We start from the raw sequence: 24377 nt of genomic DNA on the forward strand, positions 1-24377 counted from the left end.
GAAAGGAACCCCACAGTCTATTATTTTCAGATGACTAAAGGCTTCTCCTGGATTTTGGGGTTCAACACCAGCATTTCTTTACTCCAGGGAGCTCAATTTTGACAATAGATGATGCAAACACAAACTTTCAAATGTTTCCTCCAACCAATCAAAAGCATGTATGTTAGGTTTATTTGGAGTTGCTAAATTGCATGTATGAGTGAATGGGAGTAGTCGTCTGTATCTCTGCGATGGACTGTACCTGGGTGTACCCCTGCCTGGCATCCGTTGAGAGCTGGAGATTAGCACCGACAGACCCTGAACAGTAATAAGTTGGTCAAAAGGTGAATATATGCACGTCTTTTAAATGTTCATGCAACATCATGAAGAAAATACAGTACTTTAAAGGCGCAGTCTGTAATATTGGTAAGCCAGCAAGATTGGAGATGGCAAGAAATTCTCCACCCCTTCCTCTCCCTCCCATCCGGGCTCTGTTCAAAGAAGGGGTCACCAACCTTTCTGAAACTGCGAACGACTTCAAAGGTACTGAATCACCTAAAGGGCTACCAGTTTGATATACACTTCTAAAATACTACATTTTCACAGTTTCACTTTAATTATAGTGTAATTATAGTGTAAGATTATTATTATTTATATTATGATATATATATATATATATATATATATATATCATAATATAAATAATAATAATCTTTTTTTTTTTTTTAAATATGCAATTTTCATTATATTTCTAAGGAAATTTTCTTATTTTACTAGCCATTACTCAATAACTTTTAACTCATGTAACATGTATTGTATGCAACAACAATTTATCAATGATGAACAATTTTGCAAAACTTAACTTTTCAAAAATATCTTCCACTTAGGGGGGTATACTATGAATCTAGATGACCTCTTATCGCGCTAACTTCCAGAATTTAATTAGTGTGTTCTGGATTACGAAGCATGCTGGCGCTTAATCACTATGGTAGTTATTGTTGAACGGCTAACCTGGTCAGCAACAGGATTTGCTCTGGCTTGGATGTTAGTGAGCCCTAAAGCCCCGCCTCCTGACCAATCACATCCCTTAGAAAATAACCCACCCATTGATAGAAGATCCTGGTTGGTGCAGATCTGACAGCTGAGTTTAGGAAATAAGATTATTAATTATAAATGCAATCCTTTCATTTACTGATGGGTGAAGTCATTCATTAATTAATTCATCAGCTGGGGCTGACATTATAAGCAGGAACATGTGTGTGCTGTAATAAAGTTTAACTGCAGAGCGCTGTCCGTTTATCATCCAATGGATTAATATAATAAATAATCTCGCACATTTACACATTCACAGTATCAGCAACTTCCTGCCTGGGTTCTTTAATTCCTGCCTTTTCTGTAACAACAGTGTTGTCTTTGGTCTGAATTATGGATTTTAATTATTCATCATTTTAAGCTTCAGCAACCTGGTCGGTAGCGAGTATAAAAACTCCGCCTCCTTCTGCGCGCTGCACTAATTCACTGTTGCTCTTCACTGTCATCATGGATTTATATTCATTATATTTGGTTAAGATCATAAGCTGTTTCTCCATTCATTGTAAAGACGCTCAGTCTGCCAGTTCTCTCCATTGATTGGTCAGACGCTGCAATCTCCACCCCTTTCATGTGTACGCACACGTAGCGAGGCTGTAATCACTTGGTTTACATTAACGTGTTGTGATCATAGGTGATCGACCTTCGTATACAGCTTGTGTCTGAGAAGGAATGTTTGGTTAGTTCAAGCCAGCTAACGGAGATTAATCCAATCTAGATTTGTAGTATACAGCACCCTCTTAAACACATTTGATATATTATTTCAGTGAAAACAAACATTTAAAGATGGTTCATTTAACACCAAACTTGTCAAGTGCAGCAGTATGTCACTCTACTAAAGCACTGACTACATCTGTCATCTGTATTTATTTTTGATTTGAAGCCATTGGTGACTAGTGCTTTTGTAAGAACAGGCCTGAGGGCACCTCACATGGTCCATAAGGGCCACCTGGTGCCCGTGGGCCCAGTGTTGGTGACCCCTGGTCCAAAGCCACGCCCCCACAAGCTCAAATGCGCAATTTTGATGTGCACATGGGGAGGAGGGTGGGACAGAAAGAGACAAAACATTAAGGCATCTGATTGGTTCTTTCAATTTGGACCGAATGGCTGGGATTGGTCAGAGATTTTTTTTTTTTTTACAGGATTCCAGCTGCAAAACACGTCTGATTGTTTTTGTTCTTTTTTCTGAATACATAATCTACTGAGCACTCTCAGGATGGAAGAACCATTTCACTCAATAACAAAAAACAGAATCGCAAACTCCATCTTTATGTGGTCTATTTATGTTATGGCAAGAAAAAATGGAACAATGCAGCCAATGCAAACAATTTTTAAATTAATCCATCCATCCATTTTCTGACCCGCTTGCACCATTTTTTCAGGGGTCATATATACATTTAATTCCCTCCATCCATCCATTTTCAGACCCGTTTTGTCTTATTTCATGCTTGCGGGGTATCTTTTAAATTGTGCCAGAAAATCTAAATGGTTCAAAAATAATTCTGGTCAACTCTAACAATGATCCGAAGAGAACTTGTCCAGTAGCATTCTGCTTTACGGTGCGGATGTGGGAATTTTAAGCTTGGAATTTTAATGAGGCTCTAAAGAGTCAACTATAGAAATTTTTTTTTTCTTTTACATTATCTTAATGACAATGGCAAAAACTACAAAGAACCTGATAATCAAGTTAAGTGGAACCATGTGTTGTACAAAGTGAGTGTGAGTATCAGCAAGAGGAAAATGTAGAGCAGAGTGAGAACATGTCTGTCATTAAACAGCATTTTCCTCATGTCTCTGTTTTTCTCGCTGTATCCCAGTTTCTTCCTTGTTTGGCCCTTTTTTGAGGTGAACCACAGCAGAATTGAGTCTCCACTGGGTAAATGTTGGAGAGAAAAAGCAGGAGTTTATATGGAAATTTCACAGACTAAAGTTACTCTATAATCTCTGCTTGTTGGTTGTCAACACTTGACAGATACCGAAAAGCTGGATAAGAAAACTGAATATGAAAGTGCACAGCTGAGTGAGCCCACTCCCACTTATACCAACAATGTTGCTTTCAGTGCACAAGTTAGGAAAGATGACCAAAACAAGAGCACTCAAAGGGGCGGATTCACCAATTGTTTAGTGGTATTAAAACGTGTGCAAACGTCACTCCACACGCTTCCAAATGCATCCTCATTCCATTTAGCGCATTTCACTCTGATGAATATGCATAGTAGGCGGATCTCCCAGGGGGAGCAAAAATATGGGAGGAGTGAATGGAAATAAATTAATGCAGGGGACGCAATGCGATTCATGAAATCTGGAACTGTTTGCAGTGATAAGTTTTAGTACCAGAAAATACCATGACTGACAAGCAGGTGCAAACACACACGCAGAGATCATCACTAGGTTAGCTGTGCGCAGAGATGGATATATGGATATGACCGTGGATCAATATCGCTTCGGACTCACTGCTCCACTGATCTCCTTTCTCTCCATGTTTTAACCATTAAATTCTCGTGTCGTATTGATGTCCGGCCAGATCCAGCAGATCAGATGCGTAATTTACACATGCTCACTGATGACACAACGGTGACATATGAGAGTGTGCATGACACAGCGCTGCTCAGACCTACTGGATGATGGTCAGTGGTTCATCTTCAAAGAACGCAGACTGATTGACAGACTGTGTAGCTTCATTAACTCAGATCAATGGTAGATCAGTGGGACGGTTTCTGTGCTAACCTGCCTACTTTGCATGCACTGATCAGAGCAAAGTTACAGGACCAAACGGAGCACCCACATTAACATAGGGGGGACACATAAAGTTGTTTCTTTAAATAAAACAAGCAAAAACACATGTTATTTGTTTATTTAGTTTTCTACATTATTAAATGTTTCTGCAGCAGACCGAGAAGTCCATCTGCCTCAAATTTAACTTCCTCAAATGTCAATGTGCTTGTGCGCACTGACGTCTCCACATTAAACAAGCAAAACGTTCATTTAAATAGGGGCGGTCTGCACCAGTTCTGCACGTGCACTAATCATTGCTGCAATCTTAAAGAATTCCGTGCAGCAGGTGAGGAAACTGCATCACTAAAGGATTTAGGGAAGCAACTGAATTACTGCCCTTTCAGATTTATGGGAATCCGGCCCAAAGAGCACAAACCTCAGTCAAGTGCGAAATCTCCTTTTTGCCAGATATTGGCAGTTATCTGGGTCACTGATCCTGATCATGGCACGAAAAAACACGATGAAATACGCAATCTGGAAATTTAGAATAGAATATAATAGCAGCATACAATTTTCACATGCAATTTCAAAAGAAATGTTGTAGCTCATGAAACTGGTCAAGGACACAAAAGAAAGAAAATAATTAAAGACAAGTTATACAGAAAGTTAGCACCATATAAATACATATTCCACGGAATGTTTCTGGTAAAAAACACTTAATACATATTTGTTGTCGATAAAGAACATTTTGAAACCTAATGGCATCTTCGATGGCGTCAGGTACAGTATATATTTGGTCAAAATAAGTACTTTTCTATTAAAAATAATGAATAAAACCATATGTTGTTCTGACATCACATTTAAAAAACTGGCTGTAAATCCAGTATTTTGGCTAGGTGCACTGTGTGATGAGAAACAGCAATATTGAGATGTGAACTGTTGAACTGGAACGGATGACTTCATTGGTCCAATATTGTGCAAATGGGTGAATATGGCTGATATTTGTGCAATGCCTTTGTGCTGTGATTTCAACAACTAACGTATGAACAATAGCTTTACAAAGTACAAAACTAAAGACAACATATATAATAAACCCAATCCTACATCCATTCTTATGCATCTTACCTGTTTCTTAAGGCAGTGGTTTCCAACCAGGGGTACGTGTACCTTTGGGAATACTTGATCACATCTCAGGGGGTACACAGACATGCACAGCACATATTTTCCTCATCCATCAATAATAAATTGTGGCACAAGTATTTAAAATACATCTAAAGGTGAAGTTCAAAATCTAAAATAGGCAAAGCATCAGAAATAGATGAATATTAGGCTTTAATCGTAGGTTAATTCTGGACCAGAAGGAGGAAAGGGTTTAGATGAACCTGGTGACACAAGTAAACAATGCATAGCATGAACTAGCATGAACTTAGGGTTACACGTGATATGACAAATAAAATAAGGATTACCAAAAAGGTTGGGAAACACTACCTTGAGGAACTATTTAGGAGAATGTGTTATCAATGTTTTTTTTAGCGTAACCGTCACACTGAAAAGTGAAAACACTAAATAAATGTTTCACAATTCAATTATATCTGGAAGAAATAAAACCAATAACCGCAGCAAAATTTTTAGTGAGTCAAAAGAAAATATTCACTTTTTTCTCTTTGTTATGAAACCAGTGAGTTTTACTTCCAAAAAGAAATCAAACTTCAACAATGAAGCCCAAAAAATATTGAAAAGGTCTTTTTCTATATTTAATCCACTTGCTGCTGTGACTATTTCTCACCTCTGGTCCATCCTTTTAACCTACAATGTATAAATTCCCTTTAAAGCTAATAAATGCTCCAGGTTATTCAGCGTTTGTGACATCAGAAGGGAAAAAATACCGGTAATGCACTTGGGTTTGACCCAATTTAATGTAACTTAATTTACTGCAGCCCAGTTTTGCACTTCGTCACATTCACTGCCTATAAAAACACATGAATCAGTCTCTCCCCTGTCAGGTTTGAGGGCTTGGGTCCAAACTGCTGAAAATCCAGCACACGCTACACAGTTTACCCCAGAGTCTATGGGTCAACACAGTAAAGAAATACTGCTTCCCTTTCTGCTGTCTAAACATTCTAAAGCACATGGCCAGATCTGCTTGGCATGGATTCACAGTTACAGTGCAAATGGTTTCTTGACTGTGAGCTATTTTATGGAATAATAAAAGTGACTTAAAGGAAGAACAGTGAGACGACAGACTTTGCTTCTCATGCCGATGCAAATCATCCACAGTGCTGAACCACTGCATTTACAGCAGATGAATGTGGACAAATATCCAGATTAATGTTCTGTTTTCCTTTCTCAGTCATTGAAATAGCTCATATAGCTCATTCAAACTATGTAACAATGCTTCAGTGAAAGCAATACAAGCTCAGTGTATTCAAGTGCTGCTTTAGCTATTTGTTAATAGCAGAAGCTTTGTGCATTGATGAAGATGAGGTGCAATAAAACAAGATTTAATGCCTAGGCTGTTGATTCTTACCTCCTCATTTACACTTTAGTGCAAAAACTTTGGTCTTAAAGGAACACTCAACCTAATGACCAAAGAAAGCTCAACCGAAAGTCAATTATATATAACTTTTACAAGTAGGAATGGGAGGCGATTTTTAAGCTGCATATGCAATACGCTGGTGACGTGAAGATGTTTGACACACTGTGACATAGTCAATACTCAAGGACGTGAACCATTTACATAATTCCATCTGGTTTTTTTAGTTATCCGATGGTTGCCATTGTAGCGCATCGTTGCCCGTTTTAAGGTGTCTTCCTTTTTCAGCTGGAAAGCATGAGTAGATCCGTAGTAAGATGGCTGATAGTTGCACTTTCTTAAAAAAAAACGTCACAACTTCCAACATGTAACGAAGCGTTAAAACGACGGATTGGAATGCTGTTTCACCACAGAGTATACATGGAAACGGAAATACGACAAAGTAATTATAACATGTAGAGAACATTATGCAGTCCCTCCAGGATTTTGCAATGTTGCGATTGCAACTATTAACGCAAAATCAAGCAAACAATGCAAATTCAGTGCGTCATTGCAATTTTTCCAAAATCCCGCAACTTCGCTGCAAAAAAAATAAAAAATATGCGGCCGCTTACTGTTATTTTTGGCATTTTAGCACTTGTAGTTTCTACGGAAGTAGCGGAGGATGTACTATGGGCTTTGCGTCATAGACATGTCTACGTTGGCGACGCATCGACTCCTGCCGCCTACTAAAGTGGTGCGTCTACATATATTATGTCTATGCTTTGCGCGGCATTACAAAGGCACCTACAAAGATGAAAATGCCTACGTCACATCCTGTTTTCAACCAGTGCCGGGAGAAAACGTTCAATAGAGTCATGTGCGATAGAAATACCTCGCATTTGCTTACAAAAATATCGGCTAAGGACCGTGCAAAACAGTACCCAACGTTGCTTCATAACAGCGGAGGTAAACTTTTTTGTTCACAATGCAATGCTATCATCGAGAAAAAGCGATGGACAAGCATTTTGCTTCTGCAAAGCACATCAAGAGAATGCAAGCCAGTGCACAACCCCATGTGGGAGAACAAACAGGAAGCACATAATATCATTACATACAGTATGTTCGTTAATGCTTTATATTTTAAATTTTTTTGTTATGCCTAAAGAAATATGTCTTTATGACAGGTTCATGTTATGCACTTTAAGATTCCCTAAGTTCAATATTGTTTACTGACTTGCACTTCTGATCATCATTTTGATTAAAAACTGTTGCACCTTTTGCATTCAGGGTATGCTCAGAGTATAAGCCAAAAAAAAAACAAAAGTGTTTGCATGTTTTGCAAAATTGTGTTAGTGTTTGCTTTCCAACAATAAAGCATATTTTTTTGAGAACTTTCTGGTCAATATGTATTTATAATTGGTATACAATGAATAATAACAATTAACTTAGCTGTGAGTAAAGTATGTTTTAGGGCTGAAAAAAAATCGCAACATTTTACCGCAAGTTTTGGAAACTTGGCCCGCGAAATCAGGCATTTCAGCCCGCAACAATCACAAAAAATGCCCACAAAATCCTGGAGGGACTGGTAAATTATGCGTATGATGATTGGTTGAAATCTCCAAAATGGCAATGTTCACATACAAAGAAATATTTGGCAAAAGGAGACACGTTCCTAATCCAAAAGCAATGCACACTCTTTATTGTACACTTGTTTTACCATATTTGAGTTTCTGTCTAGAAGTTTGGGGAAATACATACATGATGAACATCCAACCGTTATGCATAATGCAAAAAAGAGCCATCAGACTGATACATAACGCAGAATACAGTGAACACACACATGGATTGTTTTGAAAAACACCAGATTTAAAACTCCCAGATCTCATCCAATTCAAAACTGTCCAAATGATTTATAAAGCAAGTAAAGGTTCACTTCCAAAAAGGTTCCAGAGAAGATTTTTAGAGAGAGAAGGGGAATATAATTTAAGAGGAAAACTACATTTCAAGATCCAATAGGCTAGAAAAACACTGAAAAAGATGAGTATAACAATAGCAGGGGTTAAATTATGTAACTGCTTAAAGGATGAAATAAAACAAAGGACCAACATAAACCAGTTTAAGAAGCTTTTTAAATCATATATCGTTAGTAAGTATAAGAAAAAAGAGCAACATTTTTAGCTAGGACAGCAATAATATATAATATGCATATAATGGTATAAAATATATTAATACTTAAACATAATAAAAGGTTTTTATTAATTTACATATTACCACTTTAAATTTAATTGATGAAATTTGTGTCGTAAATATGAAATAGTATAATATTATTATGTACATATCATATACATTCATGTGTATGTATGTACTGTATGTGTGTACGTATGTATATATGTTTGATATGAGTGTATAAACTGTACATATAAAACTTATATATTGAATGTATATTGTGAAAATAGTAATATATGTTAAATATTTTGTGTGTGAGATATTATGTAGAGAACCTTGTTTTGTTTTGTTGTGATGGGGTAGGTATATATAAGCTAACCTACACCCTTTCGGTGGATGAATTGGACAATTGAGTGTTTGTTCTGTACTTTTTTTTTGTTTGTGAAGACCGCCAAAATAAAATAAAAGATAAAATAAGGCTAAAAGTTGATATAAATGACTCCAAAGACAATTCTGACACAAAATAGTAACAACGTGTAATTGTTAAGTTTTAGACTGATCATCTAAATCTCATTCATGTGATAGATTGCGTTTGGCTTTAATGGTTAATATTTCAGCATAGCTTTGGAAAACCTTTTTTTTCTTTTTTTATACATTTAACGTCATTTTTCTTCCTGCATATTGTTTCGCTCATGCAACTGCACTTTATCTAATTTTCCTCTCGTTTAAAGCAAGGTGAGATGACATTATACAAACAAAACAGCGACACGGTGTTATAAACACATGTTCCAGGTTGTAGGAGTCCAGATGTATTTGCTTTATCTTAACAAATCAAATGACATCTTAAAGACAAAATGCTGCTTCCTGAGCGAAACATTTAGCTCCAGGAAACAGTTAAGTCAAAACTGACTTAATCTTTGTGATAATGACCCGCCCCCCCTTTAAATTGCTTCATCCGGTACAAACGCTACTGTCACTGCTGGATACTCTGTGGGAGGAGGTTTGATCCTCACACAGATGTATCCCACTCGGACAGAAAAGATTTGCTTTTGGCTCAAATGATTCAAGTTGGATTTCATTGGAGGGATCACGAGTATTTGAGTCTGATGTTTGGATGACAGCTTTTTGCAGCTTGTTTTTGAATCATTTTGGAACAAGCAAAGATAAATGCAGAAGAGAATATGTATTGGAGTATGCTGCCCTAACATGAATAGAAGAAGAAAAAAAGCAACTTCACAAAATGATATTCATTGCTTCTTCCTATTGGTTACATCTGTGCTTTGGATTTGTCCCTGTAATGATGACTGATTATGTTTGGTATCATGAGAACTAACTATACCATCTGTTACAATAATAAGTCATGTGCAAACAGCCTGCGACATCTGATAAAAATCATACAGCATGTGTACAGTATTTATGTCACGGAGCTTCATTTGAAGTCTCCTCCACACAAACACACACTCATACACTATTTAACCTCTAAAATGGGTATTTTATACAAAAACAAACCTGACTGGATTAGGTTTAACTATCATTCTCTTCTTGTGAAAACAAACACACATAGACCACCTACGGGGCTTTTAATTTGTAAGATCTTCCATTCACCATTAAACTATTATGGGTGTGTATTCAAGTGTCAGATCAGTCGTACAAATGAGAATCCTCATTACTGTAGCAATAATATGGTGTTATTAGAATGTGATTTGATTCTATAGAGGTAAAAACCTTCTCCTTTTGCATATGAATAACATAAATAATGTGATTGTGCTGTTGCTTCTTGACAGAAGCTTTAAAACCTGAAATATTGCATGCATACCACAAAACATCTTGAAAACATACAGTCTACAGATGATGACTGATTGGACATTAACTTTGACTAATCCCAACAGTTTGCAGCCTTTCGTACAGTTTCCTTTGTTGTGTGCATGAATGTGAAAATGTATATTCAGGCCAAAGTTGCCATAACCCTTCCTATGTTGTGCTTCCTATTACTATAGTGATAGGCTCAAAGGCGTCTTTTTTTCTTTCCATTGCAGATTTGAACCACATTCCCTCTGACCTTCCTTCTGACATTGTGAAGATGGACCTGTCTAATAACACCATCAAACACCTCAGGCCCCAACAGTTCCTGCAGTCCAAAGACCTCAAGATGCTGAACCTCAGCTGCAACAACATCCACCACATAGACACAGGTAACGGCAATCCTGACTTTCAGAACAACACACCAACACACACCATGGTATGTACACACATATCAGAGCTGAGAATGCCAGGTCCTCTTGTCTTATATCATATGGTTGTAAGGTTTTTGTTACCTCTACCTTCCCGGTTCTTTGATGATCAGCTTCAAGGAAAGATGGCAAGGGTATTTCTAATGATCTTTTATTCTAAGTTAGTCACAAGTAAAAACTTACAACCAACCAGCCCTTACAGTGTAAGGGTTACACACACGCAGGCGGTAGGAAGCTGGGAGAATTCTGGGCTGAGGAAAGCATGCTGCTCTCCATGCTGCCAGCTCTAGGAAGACTCAACACCAACTTCCAACAGTACAGATAACTTCTTGGGTTTTTCACCTCTGAACCCCAGCATGTTGCTGGCCATTGGCTGGCTGATGCTTTGGCTTATTATCATGTAAATCAGGGTGTCGATACAGCAACCCCCAGAGCAACACAAAGGAACATTGGAATATGAAATTTCTCATGTAATACTATGGAGTCAGGACTAGGACCTAATGTCCCTAAAAATCCCTCATGGTCAAGTCCTTTAAGGCAGTGGTTCTCAAACTTTTCAGCCTGGAACCCCCAAAATAAGGGTTCCAGAGCCCGGGGACCCCTACTGTACCTGAAGGTGGTTGAACACAGACATGAATTAAACATTGAAGAACAGCCATGTGGAGACAGGGTCATCTATAAGGGGGAATAAAGGGGAGAGCTTTTTGGGGCCATGAAGTCAGTAAAATGATGGTCCATTGTTCTATGAATCTGTGATAACCACATGTATTTATCCACTGTTATCCAGGAAGTTTATTATTATTTGCTCCATAGTTGATAGTCATCTTAAAGATGCAAATCGTTGTTTTAATTAGGAATAAAATAGGTTAAAAGTGACCAAAAATGGCGGAAAAGGTGCCACAGAAAACCACAGAAATCGGTGAAAAGTTGCAAATTAGAGTGGCCAAAAACGAATAGAAAAAGAGGTCAAAAGGGTTCAAAGTGTCAATATTGGCTTAAGAGTGGCAGAGAAAAGTAGAAACATCTAGTTTAAACTGGCAAATAATGGGCATGGCAATTCATGAATGTGGTTAAATTGGAAAAAATAAGCATGAAATATGGCGAAATTGGGTGAAAAGTGACATTAATGGGTAAGAAAAGTGGTGGAAAAGGTTTATAAGTTCTGAAAATGTCTTGAAAGTGGAAAACGTGCAGAAAAGGCATTGAAATTTGATGGAAAAGTGGCAGAAATGGGAATAATGTGGCAAAATGCAATAAAAGGAGCAAAAATATGGCAAGACACAGTGATGAAAATAGGTTCAAGTTTGGTGTAGTGGCAGAAAAAGGGTAAAAATAAGCAAAAATGTACTCAAATTGTTCAAAAAATATTCTTAGTTTCTTAAAGGCATCTGGCGACCCCCTCTCAGTGTCTCAAGACCTGACCCCAAGGTTGAGAACCAGTACTTTAAGGAATATTGGGTCAAAGACATACAGTATAAGGGCAGCATCGGGCAAGGTTTACATGAATATGATGGAAATAGAAATGTAAATACTTTGAAATCTTGTAAAATACTATCATATGACTAAAATAGGGCAGGAATACATTTGAATAGATTTAAAGTAATTTTAAAGATTTTTTCAAAACAGCAGTCATGGACAGACAGTTGCTCCAAATGATATTTTGACACTGTGAATAACAGAATGAATTAAAGAAGTAATTGAGTAGATAGCATTAAAAAAATTAAAACAAAGTGAGCGCATATGTAATAAGTTACTACGTATTTGGTATCTTTTTGAGCTTTTAAACCTTTTTTTAGCTCAAATAAATACAGAATATTTAGATGTCATTGACCCGTTTGAATTATACTATTTGTAGATAACAATGCATTGAAACAGTGCAGCCTTAAATATTTGACGGCATAAATTAAATCCACACGCACAACAAAAAGCCACTTGAGAGTTTAACTTTGGCATGAGCAACATCTTTGGTCATGGCCTTGGATTTTTTAAGTTAATTTTGAACAAACTCAAGCCGATTTCTCATGGATTCCAAAAGTCGGTCATGCTGAGTAAATGCACTTTGACGTAGGACTATGAACCATTGCCAGCCAGGGAGGAATAAGCAAGTTATATCAAATATCTATTTGGATTTCAATGATTACCTATCAATAGCAATTATAAAAAAAATGGAACCAAAATGTCCAATATGTTGTCAGACGTCAGCGTTTAATCCATCAGATTTCAAGTTGTCACAACTGAAGATAATTATAAACACTCAAAAAAAAGCAAAAAAAAACAAACTTTTGAATGATTAAATCGAGGGATAAAAATGTCTCTTCACTCTGGCTTTTTTTTTCTTTATTGAGAGAAAGATTTCATCTGAGGGAATGTGTCGGCATCATATAAAGTCATTTGTCATGCCAATGACGACTACACTGAACAGTTAATGCAGATTCTTTACTTTCTCCAGGCTAATGATGTCTTGGCTCCAGTTTCAGCAGTTGTTGGGGGAAACCCTTTACAAAAGTCTGTTGGTAGTGACATAAAGCTGCGCAAAATCTGCTCGTGCTGCCCAGAATTGTCTGGAAACACTATCCTCACATTTCACAACCATTATAGCAACGTTCTGGCTCTAAGCACCAGTACACAGTGGTTCAGGAAGATACACTGTGCCAATTTCTGCAGATATGTGGACAAAAGAGGGGAACACAACCCCCTGAGTCATGACTTAATATCGTCGGAACTCCTTTTTCGGGCCTTTCCCAGGAGTGAAAAACGTGTACTTATTGACTGAATGCAGACCTACCAACTTTGTCTACTTCAAACAAACAAACAAAAAAACCGAGAAGGGAAATACTTGATTCTTGAAACTTTCGAAACCTTGTGTCAATTTTTCATTTTGTTAGAAGATAAGACAAAATGGCATGACTCCAATTTGCAAATGTAGAAAGAAAATCAGCTGTAAATAATTATTTTAAGATCACTGATGCCTTGTGTTCCACACGTCTTTCCTCCCCTTTGTTTCTTCCGCTGATTAAAGATCAAAGCTGTGCCAAAGGGCTATTGAGCAGCATGAGGCGGCCTTCACCCTACCAACTACCCATTTAGCGTGCACTTATTAAAAAAGGTCCAGACCCAATTAGCATGTCAGCAGTCACCTTTAAAGGCAAATTAGTCCAACCTGACCTGTCTGCTTTTTGTCCTCAGTGATGTGTGGCAGTGTCCTGCAAAACAAGATTAAGTAAGTTAAGATAAATGGATGAATGGCCTTATCCCTAGCTATTTTTATTTAAAGGTTAGTGCTGAAAAGAACTTCTCATAAACAATGATAAACAAAAGCGTGACAGAGCGCAAACCTCCACCAAGCACTAAATAACCTCCTTGCCAGATGTTGCCAGTGACATGATCATTCACAGTATCCCCATTAATAACAATACAGTAGGGCCAAACGTATGGACACCCCCATTTTTTGTAAAGATCACGATGAAATTTGCAATCCGGGTCCAATCTATAAGATACTCAGTGGGATAATAAAGTGGGCAACATTACTTAAATGAATCAAATTTTATTAAGATCAATCAATTATACAAGCAGTGATATGAATTTTTGAAATTTTGCCAATGATGAGAGATAGTGATTTTTTGATTTTTGAAGCTGATCCAGAATCAATATATTAATCCGGATCCCCTCCAAAATTAATGGAATCTTCCATGGCTTAAGGTTTATCTTTAGCTAAAATCATGTAAGTACTTTTAACTCAGTCCTCCTAACAAACAAACAAATACATATTATGTTACCTCCTTAGCAGAGCTCATGAACCTATTCATCATAAATGATTTTGCATTTCTTGTTTTTTTCCATTCCCAGCTTCATTTGCAGGCCTGCTCTACCTGAGTGAGCTGGATCTGTCCAACAACAGCCTCCATTACTTCCAGTACGGTGTACTGGAGGACCTCTACTACCTGCGTAGGCTCTCACTGAATAACAACCCATGGGTCTGTGACTACAACATCCACTACCTGACCTACTGGCTAAAGCACCACCCAAGGGTCTACCACACTGGCCTGATCTGCTCTGAGCCTCAGGAATTCAGAGGTTGGCGCGTCGAAGACTACGTCAAGACCTACAATGGAGAATGTCCCAAGGACAAACAAACAGAAGGAGCGGGCATGGGCCAGGGGGCGATCGGAGGCTCGGAGAATGAAGCACAGGAGGTGGTGGGGGAGACAGATGAGGGACAGCTACAGCATCTTAAGGATAAGGTGCCTAAAAAGTTTGAGATCATCAGGCTGAGTTAGAGTGGATGTGTGTTTTATAACTGTACTGGTTGATCTGGTAGAAATGTACTCTAAGATAAGATCAGAGTGTGCAGAAAAGACAAACAGCAAGGAAATGCCAAGAGAAAAATAGTCGACGGCATTAGATTTTTTTTTTTTTGTAGGAGTCATTTTGCATTTGCTTATATGCAAAACTCTAAATATCTCTATTTTAAATGTATAATTCATTAATTTTCCGAATTGTAAAAAAAAAAAACTGTTTATTTTCTTTGTACAATGAATTGCAGGTGCTTCAATCATTTTTCTTTAACAATTTTGTTTGATACGACCTTCTCAATATTTTTTCAAATCCGTTTTGCTTTTGTTCGTATCATTCATTTGTAACGTCAACTTGTTCTCTGGAAATAAAACTTGATTTATTTTTTCTGAACCCTGCCTTGATTTGGTGCATCAACATGACTTAAACACTGAAGAAGATATCGTAGTAGATACTTATTCATTCATTCATTTTATTCATCTTTTGCACCCACTTATCCAGTTTGGACTATATTCCAGGTCACAGCACAAAATACACCCTCAATAAATAACTAAACTAATTACCTTACATGTTTTTTGGATTGTGGGAGAGAAGCCATGCTTTCTGTCTGTGAGATAGCATTGCTAGCACCACCTAGCTAACCATCAAACTATTTTTCTAAAGAAATTTCAAACATTATTCCCTATAAAAAGGCTTACAAGTGGATAATATGTTGTAAAATTATGAGCGGAATAAACAATGTCAGAAATTACACGTCATTGTTTTCAAGGAAATGACTATGAGTGCTTGAGTTAGCGCTTGCTAATTACAAAAGCATAGCCTACTTTGAAAAATACATATATTTATCAATTGTACCAAATGATCTAATTCTGTCATAATTCCACATATAACCTCCTTTATTGCGTGTAAAAGTAACAATACATTTAGCTACTTATACCCAACATCCCTGACAACGACACTTGATTTGCCTCAATGAACACAAACAAGCAGGCTATCGGATGCTAAATGTACGCGTGTATTTTGGACATGCACTGGAAAATAAATAGGCTTCTTGATGACAAAGTACACTTTCTTAAAGGTTCATAAGTGTCTATTACAAGTCCCCTTTGTGTCTTTAAGATTTAAAAAGGTACAGTGCCACCAAGTGGTAAAGGATAGTTACCGTTACCATGACGTTTCTCTGGTATAAGTCATGGACCAAACCATTGACACCAAACGGCCGCAACAAATCCAATACATTTTGAACAAAAACCAAGATTAGTAAAAATAATTTATATGCTAAAAATTTTTTTTGACAGTATCAATTTATTTTATTTATAAATTCGTGTCAGTTTTTGTGCTGCCCACTTGTCATAGGGGATAAAGTAGAAAATTAAAAAAAAACAAATTCTAAAAATACATTCTCGCAAAAGATGTAATTGAGGGAAAAAAACAATTTTAATTCTAAAGTGAATTTTGTTTGATGTAGGCTAAGTTTTGGGTAAAAAAAAAAAAAAACATTTAAAATGTTCTATTAAGGTATTAAAATGAGCCCTTTAATAATAACAAAAACTAAAACAGAGGATCCTAAATAGACGTATTGTGTTGGTGAGGTGGCTGACAAGTAACGCAAATAACAAACAAAAGCTGAGCCAGCAACACGTGACACTTTCATTGAAACCTTTATATTTTTTTCTGTTTTCATTGAATATGAGGTTTTAACTTGTATCACCAGAACAAGATCATCAATCAAACAGTTATTCTACACTCACATTATTTTACACGTTTTCCAAGAGATTTTCATCCAGACTTCAGCAGCAGAGACATGACAACTTCTAGGGTTGTTTGGTGAAATACTCAGTCCATTTTACTCTGTTTCACAGTTTATCTCCAGCTCTTTCCAAGAGTAAGCTGTCCTAAGCCATTCAAATCATCATAAGACCACTCCTTCTGACAAAAAAAAAGAAAAAAACACATAACATGATATATTTGGAACTGGAATGACAGAGTTACACACAGAGTTACTGTTTTGTTGTGCAAGCTTAAAACCAAACAAAGAAACATCTCCTCAACACTGAGGGACAAAGATGTAGTGACCAGTGGAAAAAGTAAATGGACGGTAGTAATGTTATTAGTAAAAAGCAACAGAACTGCTTTTTGTGTCTCTTTGAAGACATTCCACCCAATTCACCATCACCTGGTGATTAATGGCCTCAACGGGCATTTTTCAAAGCATAAAGATCCTCTCGTTTCTGCTGACTGCAGAAACTACCTTTGCTTTCATTTAAATGTCACAGAGTCAAAGGTTTTCCCATCAAACTAGATGATTGTCAACAGCATCAAAGGCGTTAAAAAGACAAAAGCAAGATCAGTTGGCCTTCACATTGTTTTCCAATAACAGATCTCCATGACCGAGAACGTTGACAGGCAGCTTACGGAAACACTTCAACAACACTGAACACACTCTACGCCTTGCATGCTTCTTATAAGATCCCCATGTAGGCTCATCTGTGCATCTTTGGCCAGTGTTCTTCTTCATTGTCAATAAACACTTTTTAAATCCTCTTCAGAGCAAAAACTGCCAGTTCTGAAGATGTCCTCACTTCATGACCTGTACTTCTTTATTCCAAGTAGTGTCAGATCTTTGTTTGTGACATGAGTGTCATAATTATTTCCATCTCTATGGTCCAACTTTACGTCAGCAACACGACTTCTTCTCTGGCTCAGTGTTGGCATCTGTAAACCCGTTGACCGGCCGAGAGTCAGATCGGAGAAGAGCTCGTGGGTTGGTGTAACTCCCAAAGTCTCTCTGCTGGATGCTGTGGCCGTTACGAAGCAGCAGCTCTTTAGCCATCATGACGAAAGCTTCCTCCACATTCTGACTTTCCTACGAGGACAAAAGGGATTAGTGCCAATCTAAGCTGAACCCAACACATGTTAGATTTTTAATACCTTAGCAGATGTTTCCAAAGCAGCCAGGATTCCTTTCTCTTTGGCGAGAATACAGGCTTTCTCAAAGGAGACCTGTCGTTCCTCTTCCAGGTCACACTTGTTACCTACAGCCAGAGAATCACGCACAAAGCACATCAATGTACCTTTCTATGGGCCTTTTTTCTCTCTCAAAATGCATACAGTAACAATCCATACACAAATTTATAGTTACTAACAGATGTGTTGGGTGATTTAGTATCAGTGTGTCCTGATTAGAGCCAACTTATGTGGTTTTGCTGGAGGTTACTTCCTGTTTAAGTAATGTTTTGAATTGAATTTGTGATGCTATGCTATGCTATGCTATGCTATGCTATGCTATGCTATGCTATGCTATGCTATGCTATGCTATGCTGAAAAAAAAAGAATTTGAACAGAAGTATTTTGAGTTAAGGTCTCCACTCCTACTCGTCAACTTAGTGCTTGGATTCTATAGTTAACATTTTTATTCAATTTATTTATAATAAGGTTTGGACATCAGGAACAGCACAATTAATATGCTAGCCTCACAAATAAGACATTACACTGGTTTATTTATTTTTTTCATTTTATTTGTATTTATTTTGTATATCTAATATACATTATAGTTCTTCAAAAAACCAAATATATAGTTCTTCTAGAGTTTATGCAGAACAAGCAATAATACATTGCCTGCGTTCAATACTGTGCTGTATCTTTTTGTGTTATGTTGATGTGGAAAATATGAGATTGAATTTGATTAAATTGTTCTTAATTAATTCCACAAAGGGCAAAGTCTCTTGTTACAGCCACTAACAGATACAACACATAAAGAAGGTAGAACGGAACACACAAAACCTATTTAAATGAGTATGATGGAAAATCCATTATGTACAAAAAGATTTTTAAAACATACTTTTGAGGGAAATCTTGCAAAATGTTGTTGCATTTTCTTCACCCATCTCTGTCTGGTGACTCTTGATCGTGATTTAAGCATGTACAGTAAATAGAAATGATGCATGGATGAACATACAATAGGCTCACCTATGAGAACCAGGACGACCTGGGCTGCTCCGTACTGCTCCACCTCTTTAATCCAATGGTTCACAGAGTCAAAGGTGCAACCCCTTGTGATGTCATATGCGATCATGGCACCATGTGCGCTGCGGTAGTAGCTCTGGGTGATGGTTCGAAACCTCTCCTGACCTGCTGTGTCCCACACCTGCATCTGCTTAGGCAACACAAACATACAACAAGATTAAAGGCAAACACACACAGGTGGATAAAATTAACATGACTGAGTAAATTCCAAATGGAGAATTCCTGAGTTTAACTCTCATTCCTATTATTCTCAAATATTACTAATACATTTTAGGCAGTGGCTATCTGTACGGATACTGACATCCTATCCGTACGCAGCGCCCCTCATTGGCCAGTTTAGGTCACGTGACTAAGACTAAACCGAACCGTAAACCAAACCCTAACCCTAAAATTGTTGCAATATTGGGTTTTAACCTAACTCTAACCCTAAACCTAACCCCAAACCTAAACCTAACCCTAAGACATTATGTACATTTTACCCTTAAGGTCAATCTGACCCCAGGGATATTTGCCTCAAGAAAAGGATTTTCAGAAAATTGTTGAGCAAGTTTTTGTGTCAGGAACTTTGTTTATTTGTTGAATACATAAATAACCCCTTGATAATGAAACCTTGACTTGTTCTCTAGCGCCACCATCAGGCCTAACATTTAAATTAGAATTAATTTATCTTGAACAGTTTTCATTCTAATCTTCTCAAATTTACTGACAACATTAATGACCACAAGAGTTTGAACCCTATTGGTTATGGTGATGATATGATCTTTCCCTGCAGCGCCACCATCAAGTCAAACTTTCAGTTTTAGAGTTAGTGTATCGTGAAAATCTTTTAACAAATCTTTTATAATTTGGGGTTCACATTCTTGACTCTCACAGAATTAACCATAGTGATTGATGTTGGTCTTTCTATTTTTGGAAAAGATTGCGTCTACTGGAATATCAACGCTCTCATTGTCATCAGATCAGAATGCCTCAAAATCAGTAAACCTTTAAGGTCACACATGGGTCACAAAAGGTTATACACAACTAAAGCAGCTTGGGGTCAAATTGACACCAGAGGAACACCAATACAAATAAGAATGTGTCACCCCCAGTGCTATTGGTACGTTTACCAGAGTACAAGTATGTAGCGTCTTAGGGTTAGGGTTAGGTTACAACCCAATATCGGAACACTTTTTAGGGTTAAGATTAGGTTTAGGTTTAGGGTATGGTTTAGTTTTAGTCTTAGTCACGCGACCTAAACTGGCCAATGACTGACCTATCACGTGACCTAAACTGGCCAATGACTGACCTATCACGTGACCTAAACTGGCCAATGACTGACCTATCACGTGACCTAAACTGGCCAATGACTGACCTATCACGTGACCTAAACTGGCCAATGACTGACCTATCACGTGACCTAAACTGGCCAATGACTGACCTATCACGTGACCTAAACTGGCCAATGACTGACCTATCACGTGACCTAAACTGGCCAAATGAGGCACTGCGTAAGGATAGAATGTTATGATACGGCAACCGTATGGATAGCCACTGCCTACATATAATATGGGCTCAGCACATTGAACAAATATCATCATGATAATTTTATGCTTAATAAATTGTAACTGTCAAATTAGAAAAAATCATAAAATATGAAGCAAAAAAAATAAACTAAACAATTCTTTTTTTTGAATGATAAACGCTGAATGTGGTCATATTGACCCCAAGGATAATAGGAGCGTTAAACTGTTTGACTTGATTACAATTCATTATTTCTTCACATTTCAGAGCTGATCTTTATCCTCCCTCTGTAGAAAGCTCCCCGAGGATCTCACAAACCAGCTTCCTGAAGTAACAACTGTCATAGCAACCAGCCAGACTCACAGGCCCAGTATGCTTGTTTGCAGTAACAGCACTGATTATCTTACCATTGCTCCCTTTTGTGCTGGAATATAACAATCATAATAATGTAATAACGCAAAATCAAAGCAAACCTCCAAGAAAACATATTGCTGACTAAGTGGGTGAAGTTTTTCAGTTGTTATCAAGCTAATGTAATGTTACAGCTAATACAGAATACGTCATGCTGAAAACTACATGATCTGACTCCAATTGTAACTTGCAAACATGAACAATTACTTAGCTCGAGGGCTCAAACTGCAGTAAAACTGTGAAACCTGAGCTGTCATTGAAGACGCTCCAAATCTGCTGTTCATTCCAGTGGCCTAATAATGACTTAATCCTGTTATTCTGTGAGTTTAGTTTGACAAAAACGGACAAAGGAGAACATTCTTAGTGTTTCTATAAGTAGATTTGAAAGGCTTGTAGTAATATTGAAACAGAAAGGTTGGTAACCTGCAAACTGAAAGAAAAAGTTGTCCTGTAAATTTTACTTCAAGTGTAACTGTCAAATCTTGCCAAAGTGTTTAAAACTCTTCAGAAATAGTTATCTTTACTTATAATGAACATTTAATCACATGTTATCTTTGTACATATCATACATTCCTTTCTCCAAAAGCACTTCAGTTGTTGTGGGTGTGTTTTATGTGTTGACAGATGACAGAATGTGTATTCATTTCTTTTTATGTCTGTAAATAAAATGTCAGTGTTTGTTTAGTCATCGACCTGATATGGGTTTATAAAGTAGGACAATGGGTTATTAAATGGGATAAGAAGAGTTTAAGTTGTTTTTTTTGTTTTAAAGGTGAACCTGTAGAACTGCTTCTGAACAACAAAACAATTAATTTCCTCTTCGTGACTGTAAGGAGAAGTCCTTGCAATTTTATTTTTGTGCACAGCTCAGGCAGACAAACCTGAACAACTGGTTGTTCAGTAAGTTACTGGTCTGACCAGTTAACTGGCCCAGTAACCACAGGACACCTCACTTTCAAAGGTTCCGGAATGAAAAAACAGCCACCTCGTGTGTGTGTTAGAGGAATCTGGGCTTGTTTTCATGGCACTAGTTGTAGTTTATTTTGGTTGTTGTTTTTTTTTTTCTGTTTTGATGGTTAGCTATGGACAAATTGTGAATATGTAGCTTGTTTGTTTAAGGATATATGGGTAATTAATTGTATTATTAGTTGTACTTTAAAAAAAAGCAACATTGGTATTGATTAAAGGGGTAGAATTAAATAGGTTCACACTTCTTCCTACTCCTTTTCACACGTGTAAGCTGAGAAGTTTAAGCGTTGGTGGATCACATCAAAGGTCTGTTTATGCTGTTCTAATTCATCATTTTTCGTTTTTTAAATTGTTGTTCTCTTATCATTTTTACATGTTTGACATCAACCAAAAATCCCATATTAAATTTCAAGTGTGCATTTATCACTGAAATGTACAACGTGACAAGCCGACGCCGTGATAAAGATCATGGCATTCAGAGGAAATGTCAAAGATATCTTCAGGGTTCAAGAGGATCTTGTGACATCACTGCACACATTTGTTCTAATCCTGGCCACTTGGTTTTATTCAACCCAGTGCTTGTCACACCAATTTTGTGATCAGCTTCAAAAACCTCACTTCAACCAACCAAGCAATCAGAATTGTTCATAATGTAGATTTTTGGGTGTTTACGCAAAATGACTTGTTTTTTAAATCCAATTTTTGACTTGGTGGAGCATAAAATACCAAAAATATTCAGGAAATGTTTCTTGAAAGAGAGGGAGGTTATAATTTAAGAGGATAATCAAATATATAGGTTTGCAGTGTTCGTACAACAATGAAATGCTTCTGTATTACCATCTGTGGAGTTAAACTGTGAATTTAAAATAATTCCGAGCGTAATACTGTTTAAAAAGAAGCGTAAAGAAATAATTCTTCAGAAGTATGTTGATAATTAATTACCACAGGTAGTCGCTTGTTATTTGGAGTAAAAAAAAGTTGCAGGATATGGTACATTATTTGTAAAGGAGGTATGGTTCAAGTTTTAAAATGTTAAAAAAATTTGATTTTGTTAAAGTTTAAGTTATGAAATCTAGAAAAAAAAAAATGAAAGGGATAGGACTAGATACGTTAATACTTCTTCCTGTACTCCTTTTCATTCATGTAAACTGAGATCTGTAAGACACTGTTATGTTGTTGTTTCTTGATGTTTAAACAGTTTTTAAGTTGTCATTTACATGATTGCAATGCATAAAAAAAAAAAATCAAATCAAATCACAAATAAGCAGCTAAATCTATACACTTGTTCAGTTTGGGTGTTTTGAGCTCTTGCAACATGCTGTTGCAGTGTCACTGGGACAGGAAGTGTGGACTTCCCCTCTGTGGTTGGTTGGTTTTGATGAGGCAGTTGATCTCTTCTCTAAACTAACATTCACCATATGTTTTCCTGAGCACTTTTGTACTTCTTCCCCATACATCAACACACACATGCACACCCCAAATGAATCCCAGCAAAATCTAACCTTGACTCTCTTTCCATCGATGTCCACGGTCCGTACAGTGAAATCCACACCGATGGTGTTCTGCTGCTTCTCAGAGTAAATCCCTGACTTGAAATTCTGTACTACGCACGTCTTCCCAACGTTAGAATCTCCGATAAGGATGATTTTAAAGAGGAAATCAAAACAGTCATCGAGTTCAGGCCCGGCAGTCTGCATGGTGGATGGATAGGAGAGAGTGTGGATCACCTGACCTTTCACTTCCAGATTTATCTTCAATAAATCTTAAAACTGGATTCCATTCACAAGTTTCTTTCAATGTAGTTTACAAAAAAAGTGGCTCCACAAGAAATATTTGCATCAGCACAGTGGATTTAGGCAAATTACTCCAACTGTTTGTTGCAAAACCAGTTCAGGGGTGAAATAATTTGTCGAGAAGTAAAATAAAAAAAAGCAGATACATAAATATTTGCTAGATTAAATCTATGTCACACAATGTCCAATAAATGAGCTTTTCAGAGCATTTACTACTACTACTACTACTACTACAGTACAAGGAATAAAACTGATAAAACCCTGTAGCTTCCCTCCAGGCGTCAACACACTTTATATCCAAAGGCTTGAATAGTATACTCATCCCATTAGAGAATAATGTCCTTTATTTGGACAGAATAGTCCAAAGTTCTGGTCCAGGGTAGCTGTCTGATCCACCTGCTGCTTACGCTCTCACACACACACACACACACACACACACACACGTGTCTGCTTCCTTTCTTTCAGCAGCTCGCTCTTATCTGGTTTGTATTTGTTGCTTCCGTCTCTCACAGAACACTTGTGGTAACAATAGAAACCTGCCCTACCTGTTAGGTGTGAGTAGCCCCGCCCACTTTGGGAATCCTGGGAAATGCAGTCAAACCAAATAAGTTGGTTAAACCTGATATCAATTGGGATTATTCATAATAAAAAAATAAACAAAAAAACATCAGTTTTTTTTGTAGGGTT

General features: G+C 37.2%; 2 protein-coding genes across 3 annotated transcripts in view; one reads left to right on the top strand and one right to left on the bottom strand.

Moving 5' to 3' along the window:
• Positions 1-15381, top strand: part of lrrc17 (leucine rich repeat containing 17) — a 36191-nt gene extending 20810 nt beyond the window's left edge. For both annotated transcript variants that reach the window (XM_028449431.1, XM_028449432.1), the window contains exons 4-5: positions 10501-10656; positions 14542-15381. In XM_028449431.1, the coding sequence (XP_028305232.1) occupies positions 10501-10656; positions 14542-14972 (587 nt within the window). In that variant the 3' untranslated portion in view covers positions 14973-15381. The remainder of the gene's footprint in view (positions 1-10500; positions 10657-14541) is intronic.
• A 1255-nt stretch (positions 15382-16636) lies between these two features.
• LOC114464835 (ras-related protein Rab-19-like) lies at positions 16637-24194 on the bottom strand. The gene is made up of 4 exons (XM_028449434.1): positions 23400-24194; positions 18958-19141; positions 17920-18023; positions 16637-17854 (listed from the first exon to the last, which is right to left on the bottom strand). Exons 1-4 carry the CDS (start codon positions 23592-23594, stop codon positions 17666-17668), a joined length of 672 nt encoding a protein of 223 aa, XP_028305235.1. The 5' UTR covers positions 23595-24194; the 3' UTR covers positions 16637-17665.
• Between the last annotated feature and the right edge of the window lie 183 nt (positions 24195-24377).

This window comes from Gouania willdenowi, chromosome 6, assembly GCF_900634775.1.
Source record: "Gouania willdenowi chromosome 6, fGouWil2.1, whole genome shotgun sequence".
NCBI lineage: Eukaryota > Metazoa > Chordata > Actinopteri > Blenniiformes > Gobiesocidae > Gouania > Gouania willdenowi.